The 24,729-nt window shown below is 45.4% G+C and overlaps 1 protein-coding gene across 2 annotated transcripts in view; it reads right to left on the reverse strand.

Moving 5' to 3' along the window:
* The window catches only part of MED23 (mediator complex subunit 23), a 130,703-nt gene that overhangs the window by 100,119 nt on the left and 5,855 nt on the right, over positions 1-24,729 (reverse strand). For both annotated transcript variants that reach the window (XM_040429132.1, XM_040429133.1), the window contains exons 2-7: positions 21,207-21,238; positions 16,662-16,749; positions 9,044-9,168; positions 6,880-6,991; positions 3,107-3,205; positions 1,269-1,370 (exon numbers count right to left, since the gene is read on the reverse strand). In XM_040429132.1, coding sequence (XP_040285066.1) covers positions 1,269-1,370; positions 3,107-3,205; positions 6,880-6,991; positions 9,044-9,168; positions 16,662-16,749; positions 21,207-21,238 — 558 coding nt within the window. The remainder of the gene's footprint in view (positions 1-1,268; positions 1,371-3,106; positions 3,206-6,879; positions 6,992-9,043; positions 9,169-16,661; positions 16,750-21,206; positions 21,239-24,729) is intronic.

A 24,729-nucleotide genomic window follows, 5' to 3' on the forward strand; every position in this document is an offset into this window, starting at 1 on the left:
ATCTCATCTCATTGATTGGACTCCAGTTGGCTGACACCTCACTCCAATTAGCTCTTGGAGATGTCATTAGTCTAGGGGTTCACATACTTTTTCCACCTGCACTGTGAATGTTTACATGGTGTGTTCAATAAAAACATGGTAACATTTAATTCTTTGTGTGTTATTAGTTTAAGCAGACTGTGATTGTCTATTGTTGTGACTTAGATGAAGATCAGATCACATTTTATGACCAATTTGTGCAGAAATCCATATCATTCCAAAGGGTTCCCAGACTTTTTCTTGTAACTGTATCTATCTTTGTCTCATCAGCATAAATCTGCTGAAAAAAAAAAAGTCACAATTCTGATGTGACCAGAGCCTAAGGCTACTTTCACACTTGTGTTGATAATTCCGGTATTAAGATCCGGCAGAAGATCTCTATACCGGAATTAAACGGATCTGTTTTGATTTTGCACATCAGGATGCATCCATTCCGTTAGGATGTGGTTGTGTGAAATCAAAACGGAAAAAAACGGATCCGTCACTAAATACATTGATAGTCAATAGGTGACAGATGCGTTTTTTTAGGCTCCAATGGATGGAGATTAGTTTTTCCAGTGCCAGAGCTAAACGTTAACAGCTGATCAGCGAGGGTGTGAGATATAGGACTCAGCAGATCTGATATTGATGGCCTATCCTAAGGACGGGCCATCAATATTAATATCATCAGCTTAGGGTACAATCACACGACCATAGTGTTTATTGGACCCGCAAAACATTGATATTGGCCCGTGTGCGTTCAGCAATTTGCGGACCGCACATGGCCGCTGCCATCATAGAAAATGCCTATTCTTGTCCGCAATTGCGGACAAGAATAGGACATGCCCTATATTTTTTTGCAGGGCCGTGTAATGGAACTATGGATGCAGACATCACAGTGTGCTATCCACATCTTTTGCGGTCCCATTGAAATTAACGGGTCCGCACCTAATAAAAATTGCGGAACGGATGCGGACTCATTCATACGGTCGTGTGAATGTAGCCTTAGGCTGAATTCACACTTGGGTGATTGTGAGCCAAAACCAGTAGTGAAGTCTCCACAGAGATAAGGTATAAGGGAAAGATCTGCACAAGTTCTGTGTTTTTGAGCCGCACCTGGTTTTGGCTCACAATAAATGAGGGTAATAACTGAACAAATAACTCAAGTGTGAACTCGGCCTTACAAAAAGAAAGTACACTACGTTTTCAGTTTCTGGCTAAGTGGTTATTTTCTTCTCAGTTGTCCTTACCCAATGTGGAAGTTTTCCCTCGGGATAAAGTTTACGGATTTCTGTTACTGAAAAGTACGCTGGAAGAAGGCACGCATTTCTGTCTAAAATGTACGCTACAACCTGGAACAGAAAATGTTATTCAGTCTTCTGAAGCAGAGAAGCGATCTCTTATTCTACAGTCGTTTAGCACAAATGATCAAAATGGACATTCCAATCCAAAAACTATTTTTTATGTACATCTCAGGATTTAATAATCCATGTACACAATACAGCAAAGCAGATTGCTTTAGTCTCTTATCACATAAACCAGTATAATAAAATCATATGTACAACGCCATGGAATGCGCTTTAATAAATATTAATATACATTACACCACAACTACATTACTCAGAAGTATTTATAAGGAGTTACGATTACGATGACCTATGTTTGACTACGTGGCAGAAGAGTGATAAAAGTGCATTGCAGGGGCCGATATCAACTACACTCAAAACTGAAAGTGCAACACCAAGAAGGAAAAGTCACTGAATTATGGAAATCTCTGGATCGATAGACATGTTAATTATATGCAAATGATAAAAAAATTAAAACAAAATATTCAGAACATTTTCATTTATTCAGTTTCGTGTATGAGCACCACGCGCAGAAATACACACACAGGCCTTAGGATGCTATCAATGAGATTATTAATGGTAGCTGAATACACTTGGCCACGAGAATCAAGATCCGCCGCTGGCAGTTCCCTTTGCAATCACCGACCAATGAAGTCCAAGATGTGCTCAATGAGAGAAGTCCGGAGATGATCCAGACCATGCCAGCATATTTAGGCCATGTAGGCTTCTCAGAGTAGCACGAGCAAAAAAACGGCTCCTGGGACACTATGGAGACATGGCTGTACCACTGGTTCCACTACCAAATCAATGTAATGTCGAGCAGTTAGTGTACCTGAAGTGAAGACTAGAGGGGTCTGGCTACCACACTATTATGCCACCCCACACCAAAATCCCAGGATTAGGACTGATGTGACATTCCCTTGGTAAGACCTCTTCATGGTGTTGCCCACGTGGTCTTCTGACCAGTTTCCGGATATCACTGCATGAACAAAAGCAGGACTCATTGCTGAAGAGGATAGACCTCCATTGCCATGTTGCTGTACACCACACTAGCCTTTGAGAGTGGTGGCATGAGGTAAATTGAACACCTGTAGCTGGACGTCTGGATTGTAGTCCAATGTCCTGCAAACACCTGCTGATGGTTTGCGTAGACACTTTTTTTAGGCTTGTGATGTGATGTCCAATTTCACTTGCAGTACAGAATGGATCACTACACACCGTTCTTCTAATCAGATGATCCATCCATGCAGAGGTTCGCCTCTGTGCACCTGTTGCTGACATTCCAGTTTATCACCATTCTCCCAGCTACCGGAACACACAACACCGAGCAGTCCTGACATCTCAGACTAGGTGCATAGCGATCTGCTGGAGTGATAAACCAAGGTCTCTCAGTTCAGGAATTCTGTCCCTCCGTTTGTGACAAGTGTCGATAACCGGCATGCCGACGAACAGGAGGCGTCCCACAATCATCCAACATGACAATCAGATTTTAGAGTTTTTATGTGGCTAAAAAACTTTGCTTTCAATCTGGCTTTTATGCCCCTCCCACATGTCACAGATTGGAGCTAGGTGCTAGAAAATTTGATAATCTGCATATCTTAGCGACACCTGCTACCTCCTCGATTTGCATAACCTTACCGCTTGACCTTCATTGTTTTGCAATGTCAATGTTGAGGAGTGTATCTAAATGAAATATACCTTTGGAGATATTGTCTATAGGAAAAAAATAAATTACAAATTACCTCTCTTGCTGCTAGAAGCTGCTGTACAACAGCAGAGCTCACAGTGTTCGGAATAGTATGAATTTTCTCCACTATCACTCTCAAAAGATCTCTTACTCCCTGCCAGAAAGAAAGAAAAAAAACAAAAACAAAAAAAAAAACACTAAACAATTTGGAATTGTTAAATACACTTTAATCTAGAATTAGAATATCAGTACCAAAAATTATGTAAAGGGTCAATCGTTATGAGACAGTTGATCTTTCCACCACATTTAACCATTTAAGTGCTTTTCCCACCTCAAAACATTTATAACCCATATAACAAATCCTGGTAGATATGCAGTTGATGTTGGTGAGGTAGTAAACAAAACGTTTTTTTTTTAGTTGTTCATTGTACAGTATAATACCGTTTTAACTGCATTCTACAGGGCGATAAAACTGCAGCAATTCCAAATAAGTATACGTTTTTTCGTTTTTAAACATTTGATTTCTTTACTACAGGGTTTAATAGACACATACAACATGGCAGACCTTGAGGGCTGTTGTTTCAGCCACTTAGGTTTCATGATCACTAATAACCCATTTCTATCAGTCATAGAATTGTGTTATGTTCCGTGGTAACGGAATCCATAACGCAATTCACCTTTTACCACCAAACGAAGCGTGAACGAATTTCATAACATGAAATTCGCTCATCTCTGCCTTTAATCACATATTTACGTTCCAAAATCAGAGTTCTCTCTGCTCCCGGCCTTTACAGTAGGCTGTCAGTTAAGACCAGATTGCCTGTTCTATCATCTTGATACAACAGTATGGCACTCTGTGCTAACCACAGCATACTGTCTTGGAGTGCACTATATTAGCTTGCCCATGGTAAAATATAACTGCGGTCGGAAATGTTTACTGCGAATGGACGGCTGCATTAATCTGTCCACGATTTTAATATGTGCAGCGGCACGCATAGTTTATAGAATTACTATCAACCACTTGAACTTTTAGAGTCAGGAAAACAGATCAGTAAAGTATTGATAAAGTAAGATAACAAGTGGCCGCCCCCGTCTAAAGAGTTCATTGTATAGGATCAGAGTACAGGGAGTTCAACCTGCTCACATCTGCGTCACAGGCTCATATCTGACAGAAAGAATAGTGCAACAGGTCCGTCAGGCACCAGTCCAGGGTGGATTTGATTTAAATCAAAATGATTTAAATCACGATTTAAATCACTAGTAAAGACTAATTCTTGCTGGTATAACTTATAATATGCAAGTAGATGAAGATTTAAACAACTTTTCATATTAGTTTGATTAGGTTGATTCTGCATTCATAGGTTTGTAGAAGTTCGGATTAAGGTATTTTTCTCAACTCTGTTCATGTTATAACATTTTTGCTGTGAAGAAGAGGCATGTGATCTCTGCTGAGTCAAATTCAGTTTTGAGAACTGCAAAAGTAAACCAAGCATCTGTGATAATATCTTGTAGGCAGAGAAACTTCCCAATAATCTTACAAAAATCTCTGGAAGAGCATGACATTGTGAATGGATTAATGGAATTTATTTACCAAAAAAATTACACATATAGAAACATAAAATGTGTCGGCAGATAAGAACCATTTGGCCCATCTAGTCTGCCCAATATACTGAATACTATGAATAGCCCCTGGCCCTATCTTATATGAAGGATGGCCTTATGCCTATCCCATGCATGCTTAAACTCCTCCACTGTATTTGCAGCTACCACTTCTGCAGGAAGGCTATTCCATGCATCCACTACTCTCTCAGTAAAGTAATACTTCCTGATATTACTTTTAAACCTTTGCCCCTCTAATTTAAAACTACGTCCTCTTGTAGCAGTTTTTCTTCTTTTAAATATTCTCTCCTCTTTTACCGAGTTGATTCCCTTTATGTATTTAAAGGTTTCTATCATATCCCCTCTGTCTCGTCTTTCTTCCAAGCTATACATGTTAAGGTCCTTTAATCTTTCCTGGTAAGTTTTATCCTGCAATCCATGTACTAGTTTAGTAGCTCTTCTCTGAACTCTCTCTAAAGTATCAATATCCTTCTGGAGATATGGTCTCCAGTACTGCGCACAATACTCCAAATGAGGTCTCACTAGTGCTCTGTAGAGAGGCATGAGCACCTCCCTCTTTCTACTGGTAATTCCTCTCCCTATACACCCAAGCATTCTGCTAGCATTTCCTGCTGCTCTATGACATTGTCTTCCCACCTTTAAGTCTTCTGAAATAATGACCCCTAAATCCCTTTCCTCAGATACTGAGGTTAGGACTGTATCACTGATTTTATATTCTGCTCTTGGGTTTTTACGCCCCAGGTGCATTATCTTGCACTTATCAACATTAAATTTTAGTTGCCAGATTTTTGACCATTCCTCTAGTTTTCCTAAATCCTTTTCCATTTGGTGTATCCCTCCAGGAACATCAACCCTGTTACAAATCTTTGTGTCATCAGCAAAAAGACACACCTTACCATCGAGGCCTTCTGCAATATATATTAAACAATATGGGTCCCAGAACAGATCCCTGAGGTACCCCACTGGTAACAAGACCTTGGTCTGAATATACTCCATTGACTACAACCCTCTGTTGTCTGTCCCTCAGCCACTGCCTAATCCATTCAACAATATGGGAGTCTACGTACAGCCTTATTCTACATAATTAAAAAACTAAATCTTTATTTCATGATGGAATAACCTTTGGATGGTAATATATTTTCCCCAAAAAGCATTTTATATAAAAAAAAAATAAAAAATCAGATTTAAATCAAAATAAAATCAGATTTAAATAATAATAATAAAAAAAAAAAAAATAGGATTTTTTTTTATTTATTTTTTAAAAATCATTGATTTTTATCCACCCTGGGCACCACTGATATTAATGGGTGTTAAGGATACGGCACCAAGTTGTGTTTTCCCTTTATAAACAAACCACAAAGCAGATGTGAACAGAGCCTTTAAAAAAAAAACTAATGCAGCTGCGGTGCTGGACAATATACACAGAGGACAGCTCTACGATTTCAACATTTAGGGGCAAATTTACTAATCCTGACTAATATTTAGACAGTCAGTTTGAAGATAGGCCAAATTTATCATGGGGGCTCACACCAGATGATACATGAAGTGCATCTTGCTAGAAGTAAGGGTACTTTCACACTGGCGTTATTCTTTTCCGCTGAGTTCCGTCCTAGGGGCTCAATACCGGAAAAAAAATGATCAGTTTTATCCTAATGTATTCTGAATAGAGAGCAATCCGTTCAGGATGCATCAGGATGTATCAGTTCAGTCCCTCTTACGTTTTTTGGCCGAAGAAAATACCGCAGCATGCTGCAGTTTTCTCTCCGGCCAAAAATCCTGAACACTTGCCGGAATGCCGGATCGGGCATTCATTTCCATTGAAATGTATTGAAATGCAACACTTGCCCCAAGTGTTCCGGCAAAACGGATCCGTTCTTTCCGTCCGCGCATGCGCAGACCATTAAATCTGTGAAAACAAAAAAATACCGGATGCGTTTTTCTGGATGACAACCGGAAAGACGGATCCGGTATTGCAATGCATTTGTGAGAGACGGATCCGGATCAGTCTCACAAACACATCTGTTTGCGTCCGGATTGCCGCAAGTGTGAAAGTACCCCAAGACACTTCTGTCCAAGTTTACACAGTCTGCTGTATTAAAAAAGGAACAAAATCTGAAGCGTGGGTGAGGCTAGACTCTGACCGTGGGGTTGATGACTCCAGCTCACAGTATCATGTTGAGGTGTGACCCTAGGATTAGGACTACATACCTTATAATCAACACCACCAATGATTTTCAGGACAAGTTTAAATGTTAACACCCAGAGTTGTGTCCTTTCCCATTCCAAGGCATCCGAGTTTACCAAGGCCTCACAAACCATTCTGAGGGGAAAAAAAACATAAAGCTCTTGTACTATGTTGGTAGTAGGGCAACTGTAGTAGACACTTCAAAACAAGACAGCCTTTATATTGTGTTAGCCGATATGGAGTATGGAGACAGAAACAGTGGGTCCTGGTTGCTCGACATGGGCGTGACTATAGCCATAGTACTTGCCATGGTGCCCAGAGGTTGCAGGAGCCCACTCATCTGCAGAAAGATTGTACCATTTTGTGAGGAATAACGATATGGCTGCTTTTTGCTATAATGTGAGTATTTTGATTTATGGTGCAATTACACATATCTTTAATTACTGCCACTTATGCTCGGTTTTTAATTTTCTTACATTAGGTGGTGGGGAACCCATCTTATTTTGCTATGGGGTCCTATGAATTAAAATTACGCCCCGGCTTGGAAAACATTAGCATCTCTAAAAAATACTGAACTGCAGTGGTCAAAAAAAGCATAAAACAAGTGGATGCATAAGTAAGGTAATATGGATTGCAGCACTCCGACTGACACTCAGCAGATCACCAGCTATCGGTAGCTCTTTTGCCACATACATTAGAACAGAGCTCTCTCCTTGTTGTAAGGCACAATACACATTAGCCAAATACATTTAACCGGAATGGAAAAGAAGGGAAATGGGGTTAAGAAAAAAAAAAGACCCTGAAGGGTTGTCCCACCTCACTGTTTACGTCGTGAGACAGGATGTATCCAGGTGGCCGGGCTTCCGGAAACCGATGAGCGAGCAGGTGCTCCGCTGTTCCCATAACTCCCATTCTGTACCTTCCTGAAGTAGCTTCCACTCACTACAATGAGAGTTATGCAAACAACAGAGCACCACCCCACTTGCCTGTTTCTGGCAGCCCGGCCAACTGGGGTCAGCGCTTAGTCCCATCTTGCTGAGGAAACTGTGACATGGGACAAACTCTTTAAAGAAGTTGTCCACTTTTTTGATATTGATATCTTCAGAATAGGTCATCAATATCAGATTGGCGGGGGTCCGACTCCCAGCACCCCCGCTAATCAGCTGTTTACCTGCTCGCTGTCGGAACTGCAGTGGTGAGCAAGTGTAATTACAACTATGGCATCCCCATTCACTTCAATGGGACAGCTCCTTCCTATTCACTTGAACAGGAAGGAACTGTCCCTTTCAAGTGAATGAGACAACTTAGGCTACTTTTACACTCGCGTTTAGTGTGGATCCGTCATGGATCTGCACAGATGGATCCGTTCAGATAACACAACCGTTTGTATTATCTTTAACATAGCCAAGACGGATCCGTCTTGAACACCATTGAAAGTCAATGGAGGACGGATCCGTTTTCTATTGTGCCAGATTGTGTCATAGAAAACGGATCCGTCCCCATTGACTTAGATTGTGTGTCAGGACGGATCCGTTTGGCTCAGTTCTGTCAGACGGACACCAAAACGCTGCAGGCAGAGCTTTGGTGTCCGCCTCCAGAGCGGAATGGAGACAGAACGGAGGCAAACTGATGCATTCTGAGCGGATCCTTTTCCATTCAGAATGCATTAGGGCAAAACTGATCCGTTTTGGACCGCTTGTGAGAACACTGAACGGATCCCAGAAATGGAAAGCCAAAACGCCAGTGTGAAAGTAGCCTTAGGCGTAATTACACCTGCTCACCACAGCAGCTGCGACTGCGAGATGGTAAACAGAGCAGAGAAGGCAGCGCAGACTTCTCTTCAAACAGCTGATCGGCCGGGGTGCCAGGTGTTGACCCCCGCAAATCTGATATTGATGACCTATCCTGAGGATAAGTCATCAATATGAATAAAGCGGAGAAGAGAATTACCAGTCACTATAGTATTCATAGTCACTCTCAGGAACAGCTAAGTGCGGTGAGCAGGATCTATGAAACAAAGGGGTGAAGGTTAGGTATGATAGCTTCGAGCTTGTGAACAGATGTTACTGATAATCAGCATCTCATGAATGTTTGATCCAACCAAGGGCAAGTCCTGCAATGCATTCTGGTTGGAGTTATACAATAACTAAGTCATAATAAAAAGTCCCCATCAAACCATTACCATACCTCGGAGGAAGGACAGCAGTTTCTACAGCCATAGCCAGACAGTCGTACAGGAAGGAGATTCGTTTTGGACTGTGTTGCCCATGAATGAACCTTATGATCCACTGCACACATTGCTCATGAGAATCCTGAAGGAGTAAATAGATAAAATAATCTTCTAATGAAGTATATATAAGAAAAGATAGTTTTGATAGAGATAAATGCTCACAAAGATCATGTCTAGGCAGATCATGTAACAAAAAAAACTTAAAGGGTTTCTGTCATGGGAAAAATCGTTATGTAGCTGACTGACATTAGCAATGTGCTAATGTCAGCAGTACATACCAGTATGCTTTATAACTCCTTGCCTGCCACCGTTCTCTTAAAAAACAGACTTTTATAATATGCTAATGAGCTTCAGCACCTAGAGGCTCGGTCTACTCGCCTTTTGGCACGCCCACTTGATTGACGTTGTTCTTCTCCACATCGTCCTCATAATCCCGCGCCTGCGCCGTTCCGTTTAGTATTCAGCGCAGGCACAGTGAGTGAAGGACGCCACATTATCAGCCACTGACCCCCATTGCCAAAAAACAAGATTTTTGTATAACTTACCAGTAAAATCTCTTTCTCGCTCTTTCCTTGGGGGACACAGAAGACCTTGGGTATAGCTCATCTCCCTAGGAGGCGTGACACTAAGTGAAGACTGTTAAGCCCCTCCTCCACAGCTATACCCTCAGCCTGGAGAGAGAGACTGCCAGTTGCGTGTCCAAGTAGTGAGAAAAGGCAAAGTCCAAAAAAGTGGAACCAACAAGCCAACTACCCAAAGGGTAAAACAAACTCGGAAACAGTCAGAGAAGAACAAAGAATGGGTGGGTGCTGTGTCCCCCAAGGAAAGAGCGAGAAAGAGATTTTACTGGTAAGTTATACAAAAATCTCGTTTTCTCGCCCAGTTTCCTTGGGGGACACAGAAGACCTTGGGACGTTCAAAAGCAGTCCAAAGGGGGAGGGAACACAGCACCAAGGCGAAGCACCCGAAGGCAACAAAAAACCGCCGCCTGCAGACCAGGCGGCCCAAGGCAGCATACGCCGAAGGCCGAGTATGCACCCTGTAGAACTCGGTAAGGTGTGCAAGGAAGACCAGTGACCACCTTACAAATGCATGGCCGAAGCCTAATGCCTCCGGCCCAGGAAAAACCGACAGCTCTGGCAAAATGAATGGTGACACCAAAAGCAGAACCCTGCCCTTGGTGCGACAACCACAGCAAGAGCCACACTGAGAAAGCGGAGGAAAGCCACCCTGGAGGCCCTCAACCCCTTGCGCGGACCTCCTGGGAACACAAGAGACCGAACGTCGACAAGAGTCGGAGATCTCCAAGTAAAAAACTGCAAGGCCCAAACAACGTCCAAATCGGTGAAGTGTCCGTTCCCGGGGGTGGGAAGGGGAGGACGACTGCCTCAATGAAATGAAGGACAAACACCACCTTCGGAAGGAAGGAAGAGACGGAATGGAGAACAGCCCTGTCCTGGGGGAAGACAGAAGGCTCGGACAAGAAGGGCCGCCAGGCACCAGTCAGAGACACGATGGCTACAGAAACCCAACCGTACAGGACAGAAGGAGTAGAGAGGACTTCTGTAACGGCTCCAAGGAAAAATTGGAGCGCCAAGAGCCCAGTATGTAGTTCCCAGGACGGTAACGGAGGGCAGTACAAAGGAACCCAAGAGCCGCTCCATGGAAGAAGTTCCTGACAGGCCCAGAGGGTCGGGGAACGCTGAAAGAGGAGGGACAGGAACGACACTTGATACCTCAAGCAACGGAGTCCCAGCCCCGGGTCCAGGCCGGGCTGGAGAAAGACAGAACCATGGAGAGAGAAAAGCAGAGTGGGGGAACGCCCAGCTTCCCACAGAACCCCAGGTAAAGTCCTAAGTCCTACCACAGATCCTGGACGAAAACTCGGCTAGAAGCGAACACTAGCGAGCTCACTAGAGTCGCCTGGGCAAGCGGGCGAAAAACCCAATGATCAGTAACACGGGCAGAACGGTCGGTAGAACTGGTCCCGTCGGCCCCGAACAATGTTGTCCCGTATCCACCCGGAGTGGGGGAGCAGACGGACAGGAACCGAAGGGTCCGCCCAGCAACCGCCCGAAGCCAGGACAAGACAGGCTAAAGCCCAAGCCGATGTAGCCACCACAGGAAGACGGACTAAATGGTAGTCCTCCCAAGTTACCGAGAAGGTAAATCCATAGCAGAAACATTGCCTAGAATGGAAAAAACGCAATCTGCACCCAGCGGGAGGACAGAACGCGGTAGACCCGTTAGATAGGTACACAGCTAGTACAGCCAGTGTGGACAAGACACCAGAACCATCCACCTGAACAACCATGCTCTTCCCAGAGGGGAGGGCAGAGAAGGAACATCCTCTGAAGCGTGGCCGGAACAGAAGCCACATCGGAGAGATCCGTACCGAGTGGGAGCCAAACAGAACCGGCGAGAAAAGGCAGTCGAGACAGAGGCCGGGATAACACCCTCCAAAAGAAAGGAGGAGTGGGCATAGAGAAGCCATAGAACAGCTCAAAAGCAGAACCCCGCTACACTGAGACGCCCGGTTCACCGCTTCGCAGAAGGCGAATATCCTGAAGAACTCAAGGTGGATGTCCTCCGGACCTGGGTAAGCGAGCACCCAAGAGAAGTTGGGTGACCTTCCCAAGAAGAGCGGCCCGAACCTGGTAGAAGGAAATAGTAGTAGGCGAGGGGACCGTAGTCCCGCCAGAGCCAACATAGAATGCGAAGGGCGCTGCAGACAGCACTCTCGACCATGTGACCACTAGCGCAGGGAAACAATGCTGCGGGAAGACGAATAGGTACGTGTCTAGGAACCACGAACACTCCCCGGCGGAAGGGCCAACGAAATGAATGAGCACCGCCCAGCTCGGAGCAGTAGCGAGCAGGTAGAGGCCGTCTACTTATATATAAGGCATTCATTTATTGTTTGTTGGACAACACCTTAGGCTTACACAGGTGGACAGAATGATCTCTTTAGAGAATAGTGCAAGGCTTGCTGCAAACACCGTCTCCCAAGAGAAAAAAAATATGTCGCAGGAGGAAAGGAGGGATACGTACGAGTAGCCCCGTAAGCAGTGAGAAGGCCAACCCACCTACGGGACGAGAAGGTATACACGGCCCAAACAACGCACAAAAACGTCCACTCACTGCAAAAATATCACTCAGCGAAGGCCAGCCAGAGTGCCACAGTATCTACGGAAGTGCAAAGTGCAGACTGAAAAGGAGTTATGCACAAGACTAGTATGGTATTCGATGGAACGCAAAACTGACCGCCCCGAAAGGGGGGAAATGTACCTGGCAAATTGCAGTCGGCAAGGGTGCAAAAGCCCGCCCCAAAAAAAGGGGGGGAATGCCCAAGGCCGTACCTACGTCAGAGAAGTAGGGCATACCATACTTCGCCCCGAAGGGCGCCATGCACATAGCCACACAGTATCCAGCAGGAATGCAGGAGGTCCACCTAGTGAAAGGGGGACATGCACAGGGCTATCCTAGCATTAAGTGAGTGTGCAACAACTCACCCAACACCGAAACTTCGTGAGAGTGTAACTACTCCCAATGAAGGGGAACATGTGCAAGTCCAATACGGCACATACAAGGACAGCCTTGGATCTCGTGAGCATGCAAAATTCCGCCCATGGAATGAGGGGTGGTCACGCACAAGGCCAGCACGGTATCCAATGGGAGCGCAAGCGTTCCACCCATGTTAGAGGGCCATGCTCAAGGCCAGCAACGTATCCGGTGAGAGTGTAGTATGCCGCCCAGAAAGGAGGGGGGGGGGGGTCATGCACACGGTCAGCATCGCATCCAGGGAGAGTGCGATCAGTCGGTGAGAATGTGTGCATGTCACCTGAAGGAGGCGTGCCCATGGCCGGCAGCGAATCCAGTGAGAGTGCGTACACCGCCCACGGAAGAGGGGTCATGCATATGGCCGGCAGCGGATCCAGTGAGAGTGCAAGCACCCCGCCATGTATGGGGTTCATGCACATGGCCAACAACGTACCGGCGAGGGAACATCACCGACCGAGGGAGTGTATGTATGCCGCCACAGGGAAAATCCAATGAGAGTGCATCATACCACCTATGGAAAGTGGTCATGCACATGGCTGGCAGTGAATCCAGTGAGTGCCAAATGCCGTCCACGGAAGGGAGTCATGCCTATGGGCGTCAGCGAAATCAGAGAGTGCAGCATTCCGCCTATGGAAGGGGGTCACGCACATGATCGGCAACGAATCCAGTGAGAGTGCAGCGTTCCACCAATGGAAAGGGATCGTGCACATGGCCAGCACCATATCTGGTGAGAGTGCAGTATTCCGCCTAAGAAAAAAGGGGTCATGCACAGATCGCAACGAATCTAGTGAGAGTGTAGCGTTCCGCCTATGGAAGGAGGTCGTGCACATGGCCAGCACCGTATCCGGTGAAACTGCAGTAGTCCGCCAATGAAAGGGGGATCATGCACAAGGCCAAACCGTAGCCAGGGAGAGTACAGTATCCCGCCCAGGAGGGGGGTCCCGCACATGGCAGTACCATTACTGAAGAGGGTGACGAATGCTGCCTATAGAAAGGGCCGCATGCACTTGACCAGCGCCGTATCGTGAGAGAGGGCTAGGAGGGTAAAATGACCCTGGCAGCGCCGCAGCCGGGGAGTGCGACATGCCGCCTAGGGAAGGGGGGCATGTACTGACATGAGGCTGCAGCGTCCTGCGCAGCCCACAAGTTATATATATATATAAATTTTTTTTTTTTTTTTTTAAATATATATATATAACAGAAAGGGGAGCCACCTACAGGAGCACTGGGGGGTTCCATACAGGCCCATCTGAAGCCGGCCTGTACCCAAAGGGTTAAACAGGGATCCGGCCAGGAGGGCGGCGCTGCGATCCCCTGGGGGCAGCCATACAGGCCCATCTGAAGCCGGCCTGTACCGCGGCGCTGCGATCCCCTGGGGGACCCATACAGGCCATCTGAAGCCGGCCTGTACCCAAAGGGTTAACAGGGATCCGGTCTGGAGGGCGGCGCTGCGATCCCCTGGGGGCGGGGGAACCTCCCGGCGGGAAGAATTCCCGCCTGGAGAAGTTCCAGCCCCCTCCAACAGAGGCCGGAATTTTGCGGCCTAGTAATTGTAGGCCGTGAAGCCGGGGCCTAAATTATTAGCGGCGCCCGGCTGACCGGGGCCGCACAGTATTCAAGTACCGGCCGGGGAACGAAGCGGCGCATGCACATGCCGGCCGCGGGTGCCCACCCCGCGGGCCGGAAGAGCCGGGGACCCGGATAGAGCGCCGGGATCGCGGCCGTAAAGCCTGCGGTGCCCGGCCGACCGGAATGTTCCGACGGTCGGCCTGGGGCTGTTGGAGCATAGCGCTCATATTGCAGGCCGCGGGTGCCCACCCCGCTGCCCAGAAGCGAGGACCCTGCGCTCGGCAGCCATTTTACCCATGGAGCGGGCCCTGGCTTATAACAGCGCACCATGTGGCCAACAGCCACAACCACCTTGCCCTTGGGCCGGTGCCCGTGAGGGCAGAGGAGGGTCAGGAGCAGCAAGGCTCTGGCCCTGAAGCAGTAGCCGGTAAGAGGGAGGGGGACCCTGAGACCGGGTGCCTGTGAGGGTGGGACGCCTGCATAACCCCTCAGTCAGGGGCAGCTAGCTGCGGACCTCTGCAGCTCCCCAGGCATTCTTCTTGTAGGGAGAAGGGTGCCAATGACCTATGGAGGCCAGGAGAGAGGGAGCAGAATGTCGCCCTGCGGCAGCCCAGGGGCCAGCCTAGGTCTAGCAGGGACAGAAGGGTCCATAGGCCCAGTATAGGGTCAGGCACGCAGGAGACCGGGGGGGGGACGGGGACGTTGGGCTGGAGAAGCCAATCTCTCACCATAGACGTCTTCACCCTCGGTCCGTTCCAGCAGGGTCGGCCCTTCAGCTACTGGCACCGTAGTGGCAGGACGCTGGAAGGGGGACTTGGCGTGCGGGCGACCCTTGCGCTGGCGGGATGTAGGGGAGCTGGGCTGCCCTGATCCACCTTGCCTTCTGTGGGGGAGGCAGCCGTGCGGGTGACCGGCACTGGCGCAGCTCAACCCCGGGAGAAACAGAGAGGTCTATTGCGTCTCTGTTGTCCCTGATGATCTGGAACAAAAAGAAAAGAAAAAAGTAAAAATCTAAAATTTAAACAAGGAGAAACCAGCCCTGCAGAGCAGGGAGTGTCTTGCCTCCTTGGACACTAAGCAAAAAACTGGCAGTCTCTCTCTCCAGGCTGAGGGTATAGCTGTGGAGGAGGGGCTTAACAGTCTTCACTTAGTGTCACGCCTCCTAGGGAGATGAGCTATACCCAAGGTCTTCTGTGTCCCCCAAGGAAACTGGGCGAGAAACATATTCTGCAGAGTACGTTTCCTACGCTTTGCATAGGAAAACATAGACTACACTTTCCTATACAGTAAAAAAAAGTATGCTGATGCCTACTGGCCTAGCATATGCCAAAACTAAGCTCTTTTGGCGCTCGCTGGGTGCATAAGGCCTACAGAAACAGCCTGTATGTACACTGGGCAACAATCGTGCAAAAAAAAAAAAAAAATGATGTGAACTAATGGGGTCATTTATCAAACTGGTGTAAAGTAGAACTGGCTTGGTTGCTATAGGCTAACTAATGACCAAATTTATTTTTAGAACCGGTATAATAGGTGTTCTAACCAACTAGCAGCACAGCCAGAATGCACAGAGAATATCCCTCTTTTTCCATATGAGAACGTGTACAATGGTTGTCACAGCGGCCACACATGCAGACCAGAATTCAGTATGAAGACTTGTAGATGTTGGAAACTGCATATACTATTGTAACACTGAGTGCTTGTACACAAACATGGGTCATCCAAGCGTCAGCTACCCTTGGCGTCAGGCAAAGCAGCTTCTCATGTGAAGCACCAAACTAGAGTAAGAGGGTAGTTCTATAGCCGTGCACATTGTGTGAGAGGGAGTAAATAAATTTTTTATGTTCTGTATCTTAATGCGGTATTCCAGTTACATTAAGTTGGTGGATAGGGAATAACTATTAGATCGGTGAGAATCCTACCACTGGGAGCCTCACCAATCACAAGAAGAGGGATAGGAGATTTTTTAATTTTTTTTATTATTGCATTGTACTCTTTTAGAGGTAAAAAAAAAAAAATTTAAATAGTTTTTTATTAAAAATATGGAGCCTTTTTTTTCTGTACAAAGCTGAGATGCTCTAGTAGCAACCTCTGGAAATTCTGTCTTTTCCATCAGACCAGGAGCTGACGAACCCCTAATCTCTGCTCGCTTATTGATAAGAATGTGGCATAAATAAGTCTTTATGACCTCTTAGTAGTTTTGAGATTAGGTTTATTAGATGACCGGCACAAAGTGAAAGTACCAGTCACACAGCTAGAAAAACAGTTGTGACAGAACGGCTCAATATTTTTAATGAAGGCCAATTGAAAAAAAATGACTGATGACAAAAATGAGTAAAATGCAATCAAACAAAAAAAAAATTGCCTCCAAAAAGGTGTACATAGCCTTTAATGTAACCGGAATACCCCTTTAAGAAAAGGTAATAAAGCTTAATGAGGACAACATACCTGAGGAAGGTCACTCCAGAACTGTCTAAATGCACCAAGGCAGCTGATAAGCTTCGTCTTTTCGTCTTCTGGTGTGTCCATAAACATACTGCAAAAATACAAATGTTCTTTTAACACTTTAATGAGTTATATCTAATCTACACAGCGCAAATTTGAAACTTTAAAACCCCCATTCACACAGAAAATCCTGCATGTAATTAGGGTATGTTCACACTTATATCATAGTTTCTAACAGTGATTGCTGGATATGATTAATATTAATGGATGCGTGATGGATCCAAGTTATAACAGCACAGAGTCTGTTTTGATTGGAAAACTAGGCTTATTCTACCTTTCAAATGTGTCTAATGGGACAGCCAGTGGAGGCTCTGACAAAATGTGAACAGAGCCTTAAAAGGGGTTATCCAGGAATTTGATATTGATGGCCTGTCAATACCAGACAGTTTGAACTCAGACTCCTGGTTGTAGATGCCGCGGTTTGAACTCAGACTCCTCTTTGTAGAGGCCGCGGCTACGGTAAGTGCTGCGGTCTCTTCACAGATCATTAAGCACAATGCTGTACAATGAAGAGCAGCTGTGCTTTGTAGCTCAACTCCATTCACTTGAATGGGAACTAGCTGGGCCTAGGCCACGTGACTGATGTACAGTGATGTCACTGGCCTAGGAAGAGGGCTAAGCTCTCCCGGCCTCAATCAACAGCTTATGAGCGGAGGCCCTGAGAGTTGGACACCCGCAGATCTGATACCGAAGACCTATGTTGAGGATAGGCCATCAATTTCAAATGTTGGGTAACCCCTTTAAGAGCCTGATGTAGTTCCTGAAATTTTTTGTTTTTTTGTCATAAAATCCTGATGTCACAGTTTATGCATCCGGATTTACCTCTAGATGTTTATGCTCACAGTACCAAACTTTCTCCTAGGTAAATGTTTAGAGTAATTTATTGTAGATGACATTTTTAACAAAAATATGGAGGCAATTAATTACTACAAGCATACTGAGGCCTCTTTCACATTTCTGTCTCCATGATGACATGGTTTGGTTTGGGCCAGGTGTCCATTTTTTGCCTGTGTGTCGTCTGCATCTCCTACCAATGGTCTGTGAACATCCCTGACAGGACACAGAGGTCTTCAGTGTTGTGTCGGTGGTTTTCACGGACCCATACACTTCAAAGGGCATGTTTGGTCCACATCACAGACCAAAGTAGTGCATGTGTCCCTCAAGGTCAGAAGAAGATGACTGATGTGTAAATAAACACATTAAAATCAATGGGTATGTGTAATGTCCTTAGATACTGATGTGTGTCTAATGCTGGATTGAAGAAATAAACAACAGCACTCAATAAAGAACTATGTTCTGGTTATTTATTGGCAACTTCACCAAATTGTGACGTTTCGGTCGTAGGACCTTTATCAAACACAAGTTGCCGTTGAGAAAATGTGTGAAGAGTAGATTGAGCTGATGGTGTATCCACACCCATATAAACGTTTATATGGGTGTGGATACACCATCAGCTCAATCTACTCTTCACACATTTTCTCAACGGCAACTTGTGTTTGATAAAGGTCCTACGACCGAAACGTCACAATTTGGTGAAGTTGCCAATAAATAACCAGAACATAGTTCTTTATTGAGTGCTGTTGTTTATTTCTTCAATGTATGATTCTGGCTGGGAAGCCAGCACAACAAGCACCACAGTCCACAATAGATAAGAGTGCCACGTCTTGTCTATTTAAAATGTCTAATGCTGGATTTACAAACTCCAACTGGCAGCCAATTATAGGGAAGGAAGAATTCTTTTCTGATAACTGGCTGCTCGCTCAGTGGAGGAGACCGTTGTATTTACATGCCGTGATCACCTCCACAGTATGAGAACAAGTGATGGCTACTGTTATTACTTGCCCTCATACATAAATTATCATTTCTGGGCAGCAGATTGTGCGGTCTGCTGCCCAGAAACTATAATTTAGCTGTCTGCAGAAACGACTGTATCGCTCATTCATCAGGCGATCTGCAGCACCTTTAGACGGGCTGATTATTGGGAACGAGCATTCGTTCCTTATAAAAAGCCGAACATCTGGCCGTGTAAACCCAGCAGGAGTTTGTCGCTCAATGCGACCGCAAGGCGTCGACGTTAAATGGCCATCCCCTACCTTTGGTCAAGTTGTTTACAAAGGGCCACAAGTTTCCTATAGTGGGTAAAGGGTTTATACTCCCACGGAGCTCCCACAGTTCCCAGCAGAACTGTGTGCATTATTAATCTGCGCACTACTTCTATAAAAGACATCACAATGTCTACTATAGAAAAGACACTGAATGAAAAAAGAAAGCACACAATCCAAGGTGTAATACCACAGGCAAACAGGAAAGCTAAAGAACAGTCCCACCCACAAAAACTGACAATCCGTAAGGCCAAGGAGTAGATATAAGAGAAGTACAACACTGCAGACCTCACCACCATGACTGGCATAGGCGTCGCTACAGGGGGGCAATTGCCCCCCCCCCCACAGAGAGCTTCCATTGTTAAAAGGTATCAGTCAGGAGAAGGGGACAAAAGAATTTCCAAGGCATTAGATATTCCATGGAACACAGTGAAGACAGTCATCAAGTGGAGAAAGTGACATCACCAAGAACTGGATGTCCCTCCAAAATTGATGAAAAGCCGAGAAGAAAACTGCTCTGGAAGGCTACCAAGAGGCCTACAGCAACATTAAAGGAGCTGCGGGAATATCTGGCAAGTACTGGCTGTGTGGTACATGTAACAACAATCTCCCATATTCTTCATATATCTGGGCTATGGGGTAGAGTGGCAAGACAAAAGCCTTTTCTTATGAAGAAAAACATCCAAGCCAGGCTACATTTTGCAAAAACACATCTGAAGTCTCCCAAAAGCATGTGGGAAAAGGTGTTATGGTTTGATGAAACCAAGGTTAAACTGTTTGGCCATAATTCCAAAAGATATGTTTGGCGCAAAATCAACACTGCACATCACCAAAAGAACACCATACCCACAGTGAAGCATGGTAGTGGCAGCATCATGCCAAGGGGCTGTTTTTCTTCAGCTGGAACTGGAGCCCTAGTTAAGCTAGAGGGAATTATGAACAGTTCCAAATACCAGTTAATATTGGCACAGAACCTTCAGGCTTCTGCTAGAAAGCTGAACATGAAGAGGAACTTCATCTTTCAGCATGACAACGACCCAAAGCATACATCCGAATCAACAAAGGAATGGCTTCACCAGAAGAAGATTAAAGTTTTGGAATGGCCCAGCCAGAGCCCAGACCTAAATCCGATTGAAAATCTGTGGGGTGATCTGAAGAGGGCTGTGCACAGGAGATGCCCTCGCAATCTGACAGATTTGGAGTGTTTTTGCAGTAATAAAATCAAAAGGTGCTTCAACAAAGTATTAGTTTAAGGGTGTGCACACTTATGCAACCATATTATTTTATTTTTAGATTTTTTCTTCCCTCTACCTAAAAGATTTGTTTGTTTTTTCATTGAGTTGTACAGTTTATAGGTTGTACAGTTTTTCCGTTTTGCGGGCCGTTTTTTTGCGTTCTGTATACGGAACCATTAATTTCAATGGGTCCGCAAAAAAAAAAAAAATGTATGTACTCCGTATGCATTCCGTTTCCATATCTCCGTTCCCTGCAAAGATAGAACATATCCTATATTTGGCTGCAAATCAAGTTCCATGGCTCCATTAAAGTCAATGGGTCCGCCAAAAAAACAGAATGCATACGGAAATGCATCCGTATGTCTTCGGTATCCGTTCCGTTTTTTGCGGAACCATCTATTGAAAATGTTATGCCCAGCCCAATTTGTTCTATGTAATTACTGTATATGCCCTACAGAAAAAACGGAAACACAACGGAAACAAAAAAACAGAACGGATCCGTGAAAAACGGACCGCAAAACACTGAAATAGCCATACGGTAGTGTGAAAAAGGCCTAAAGGTGGAAAAAGTTCTGAAATTATTTATCAGTGTCATTTTTTTACATCACAGAAACCTGACATTTTAACAGGGGTGTGTAGTCTTTTTATATCCACTGTATATACGTATTTCGTTTTTTTTCAGTAGTATGATTAAGTAATGAAAATTATTAGTGCCCCCCCCTCCCCCATTTTTGACTGCGGTATCTTATGTGCTCCCCTATATATTGTTCCTAGAGTGGCCACTGATGACTGGCGTCATCACCGCACATCGCATGCACACACAGAATTGTTCAGGTTAGGCTCCATTCACACGTCCGCAAATGGGTCCGCAATTTTGCGGAACGGGTGCGGATCCATTAATTTTCTATGGGGGCGGAATGGATGCGGACAGCACACAGTGTGCTGTCAGCATCCGCATTTGCAGAGTGCGGCCCCCAGCTCCGCAAAAGATAAAACATGTCCTATCCTTGTCCGCAGCTTGCGGACAAGAATAGGCATTTCTATAGGGGTGCCGGGCGGGTGTGTTGCGGATCCGCAATTTGCGGGTCCGCCACATACCACGGACGTGTGAATGGAGCCTTAGGCAGAAACTAGGAAGACAAGATACTCACCCAGCAAAGGCCTCTTCAATGACCTCCGTCTTCTGCAAAAGGAAACAAAAACATTAAATGGTTCGACTCCACCCATCTATAAGGAATAACAACTAACACACACTAATGAAAAGCCAATCCTTTCAGCCCCCTTAAAGGGGTGGTGCACTAATTTCCTCTCAGACTGGTGGGACCTGTGTTGGTGATCATACTTCCCTGATCCCCAGCGTCTGCTGCTCATCTCGGGTCCGTCCCTCCATGTAAACTTACTGTTTGACGCCGCTGCAGCCAATCCCTAAGGGCTATTCACACGGGCAGATGATCAGGTGCCCATGTGAACATTTTGATCACTGAGGAGCACCCATCTGCAATCAGTGCCTGACAAAGTCTACCAGTGTAAATGGGCCCTCAGCTACGGCAAGCGTCACTGAGTGCTGCCCTTACATAGCTCACTATGAACCTGAATACACCATGAGAAACGGGCACTGGTCAATAATGGAGTGCTCGGCATATTGTTTGAGGTACAAGAAAACACACCCAGTGCCCCCAAATGTGATAAAATAACAAAAGAACACATAGCGCATTTCCCCCGCACGGTGCGCGCTGCAGCAGTGACTTAGCAGTATAGGACACAAGGCTGCTGCCACAAATCACAGGCCTCCTCCAGTCATATGACATATTAATGGTAATGATAACTTTATTATTATTCTCTGCTTTATGTTGTATCTATCATCTTAAACCATTTTCTGAGGGACACTCCATTGTGTGATACAGGTGCTGTGGTTTTAGAGACTGGGGTGTATCATGGCCCTTCTTGTGTCTCTGTACTGAATATACAGAGAATCTATCACCCTGATTCTGGACCATTATCTACAGTAATATATGAGGAGTAATGCAGATATGGAGTCCAGATCACTATTTTATTTTCCTACTGCCTCCCATTCCCCTGCCGTCAGCGCTCAGAGCTGCATTGAAATATATTGTCAGGACTGCTGTGCATGCGCTCATGAGTCCTCTCCATTATGTTAGAACAGCACAGCAGTCCAGACAATGGGGGAACGGAGGACAGTAGGAAAATAAAAAATAGTGACCTGGACTCGTTATGTGCAGTACCACTCATGTATCACTGTAGAGAATGGTCTAAAATCGGAGTGATAGATTCCCTTTAAGACTAGTTTCACATCAGGACGCTGGGAGTTTGGGTCAGAGGAGCAATGTTCAGCCCTGAAAAATGTGAGATATTAGTCAAAGGGGGTCATTTATCAAACTGGTGTAAAGTAGAAGTGGCTTAGTTGCCCATAGCAACCAATCAGATTCCACCTTTCATTTTTCACAGCTCCTTTGGAAAATGAAAGGTGGAATCTGATTGGTTGCTATGGGCAACTAAGCCACTTCTACTTTACACCAGTTTGATAAATGACCCCTAAAGTGTTGCAAATGTTTTACTCTCTAAGTATTGTTTGATACAAGGTCTGGGTGCTATTTTATATAAAATGGTGGGGGATAAATGGTATTTTTATATTTATTTTTTATTTCATTTGGGGCTCTGGTGGAGTTTTCTTAACTCAGACAACCCCTTTAAGATTCCCCATCAGCGATGATTATTAATAGGACCGGTTCACAGTATTTGCCAGGTGTTGTACGGTTGCCTCCGCACCCTGCTGCATCTCTTCACACGGATACCCAGCTTGAAATTGAAAACGCCCCTTCACTGACCCTCATCAGATCTGATATCCAAAGTAAATATACAATGTACATATAGAATCCTAATGGCATTTGGACTTTAACTGCTATTTATGGCCCATCTTCTACACAGGATCCAAGCCCAAGTTATACAGTCCTGTATGATCACCTGGTTTTAGCTTGCAGATAATGAGCATGGGAAAGGGGCTCACAGATTTTATTAAAGGGATTTTAATCATTATCACATCGATAGGGGTCCGAAACACGGCAGCCTCGCCGATCAGGTGTTTGGAGAGAAGGCCACGTTCACTTCTATGGGACGGCTCCTTCCTATTCAAGTGTATGGGAAGCAGCAGTCCTACTGGAGTGAATGGGACGGCTTCTTGTAATTACGCTGCATGCAAGCATGAGCGCGGCCTTCTCTTCAAACAGCTGATCGGTGGAGGTGCCGGACCCCGCCAATCTGATATTGAGGACCTATCCTGAGGATCGGTCATCAATATTGAAATCCCCGAAAACCCCTTTAGGCTGGGTTCACACTTGAGCGTTTTACAGCGCGTTCAAACGCGCTGTAAAACGCTCAACACATGAAAACCAATGCTTCCCTATGGCCCTGGTTCTCACTTGAGCGTTTTACAGCGCTGAAAAACGTGCTGTAAAACGCCCTACGCTCAAACAAGTACTTGAGCTTCTTTGGGGCGTTTTGACGCGCGTTTGTGGCCATAGGACATTGCAGTTAATCACACAAACGCGCGTCAAACGCGCGTTTACTATTGCAAAAAACGCTCGTCAAAAACGCGCGTTAAACGCGCATATCAAAGACGCTCAGGTCTGAACCCAGCCTTAAGGAATTAGTAGCGGAAATGCAGCGTTAGCCGTAGATTTTCACCCTCTGCATTGCAGTAGAAATCCACAACATAAAAATCTATTCCATATGTCAAGTTATGTGTGGACGACATGTGGTTAACCCCTTCAGTACCAGGCCACTTTTCACCTTAAATTCCAGGCCTATTTTTTGCAAATCCGACATGCGTCACTTTATGTGGTAATAGCTTTGGAACCCTTTTATTTATCCAAACCATTCTGAGATTGTTTTCTCGTGACACATTGTACTTCATGTCCCAGTGGTAAATTTGAGTCGATGTATTTCACCTTTATTTATGAAATAATCCCAAATTTAAAAAAATTAGGAATAATTCACAATTTCAAAATTTGAATTTCTCTACTTTTAAGACGGATAGTAAGGGTACTTTCACACTTGCAGCAGAGGATTCCGGATCCGGCAATACGGACGCAAACTGATGGCATTTGTCAAACGGATCAGGGTCCTGATCCGTATGACAAATGCATTGAAATGCCGGCTCCGTCTCTCCGGTGTCATCCAGAAAAACGGATCCGACATTTATTTTTATTTTTTTTCGGTCTGAGCATGCGCAGACCGCAATGCCGGATCACTCCAGATCCGCCATTAATGTATTTCAATGGGAAAAAACGCCGGCATTCAGGCAAGTGTTCCAGAATTTTGGACGGAGATAAAACCACAGCATGCTGCGGTATTATCTCCGTCCTGAAAAGGCAAAAAGACTGAACTGAAGACATCCTGAACGGATTGCTCTCCAGAATGCATTAGGATAAAACTGATCAGTTCTTTTCCGGTATTGAGCCCCTAGGACAGAACTCAATTCTGGAAAAGAATAACGCTAGTGTGAAAGTACCCTTAGTACCTCTTAAAATAGTTATCAGTTATCATTCCCCATATGTCCCGCTTTAGGCCTCATGCACACGACCGTTGTGTGCATCCGTGGCCGTTGTGCCGTTTCCGTTTTTTTTCGCGGACCCATTGACTTTCAATGGGTCCGTG

This window comes from Bufo bufo, chromosome 4, assembly GCF_905171765.1.
Source record: "Bufo bufo chromosome 4, aBufBuf1.1, whole genome shotgun sequence".
Classification (NCBI taxonomy): domain Eukaryota; kingdom Metazoa; phylum Chordata; class Amphibia; order Anura; family Bufonidae; genus Bufo; species Bufo bufo.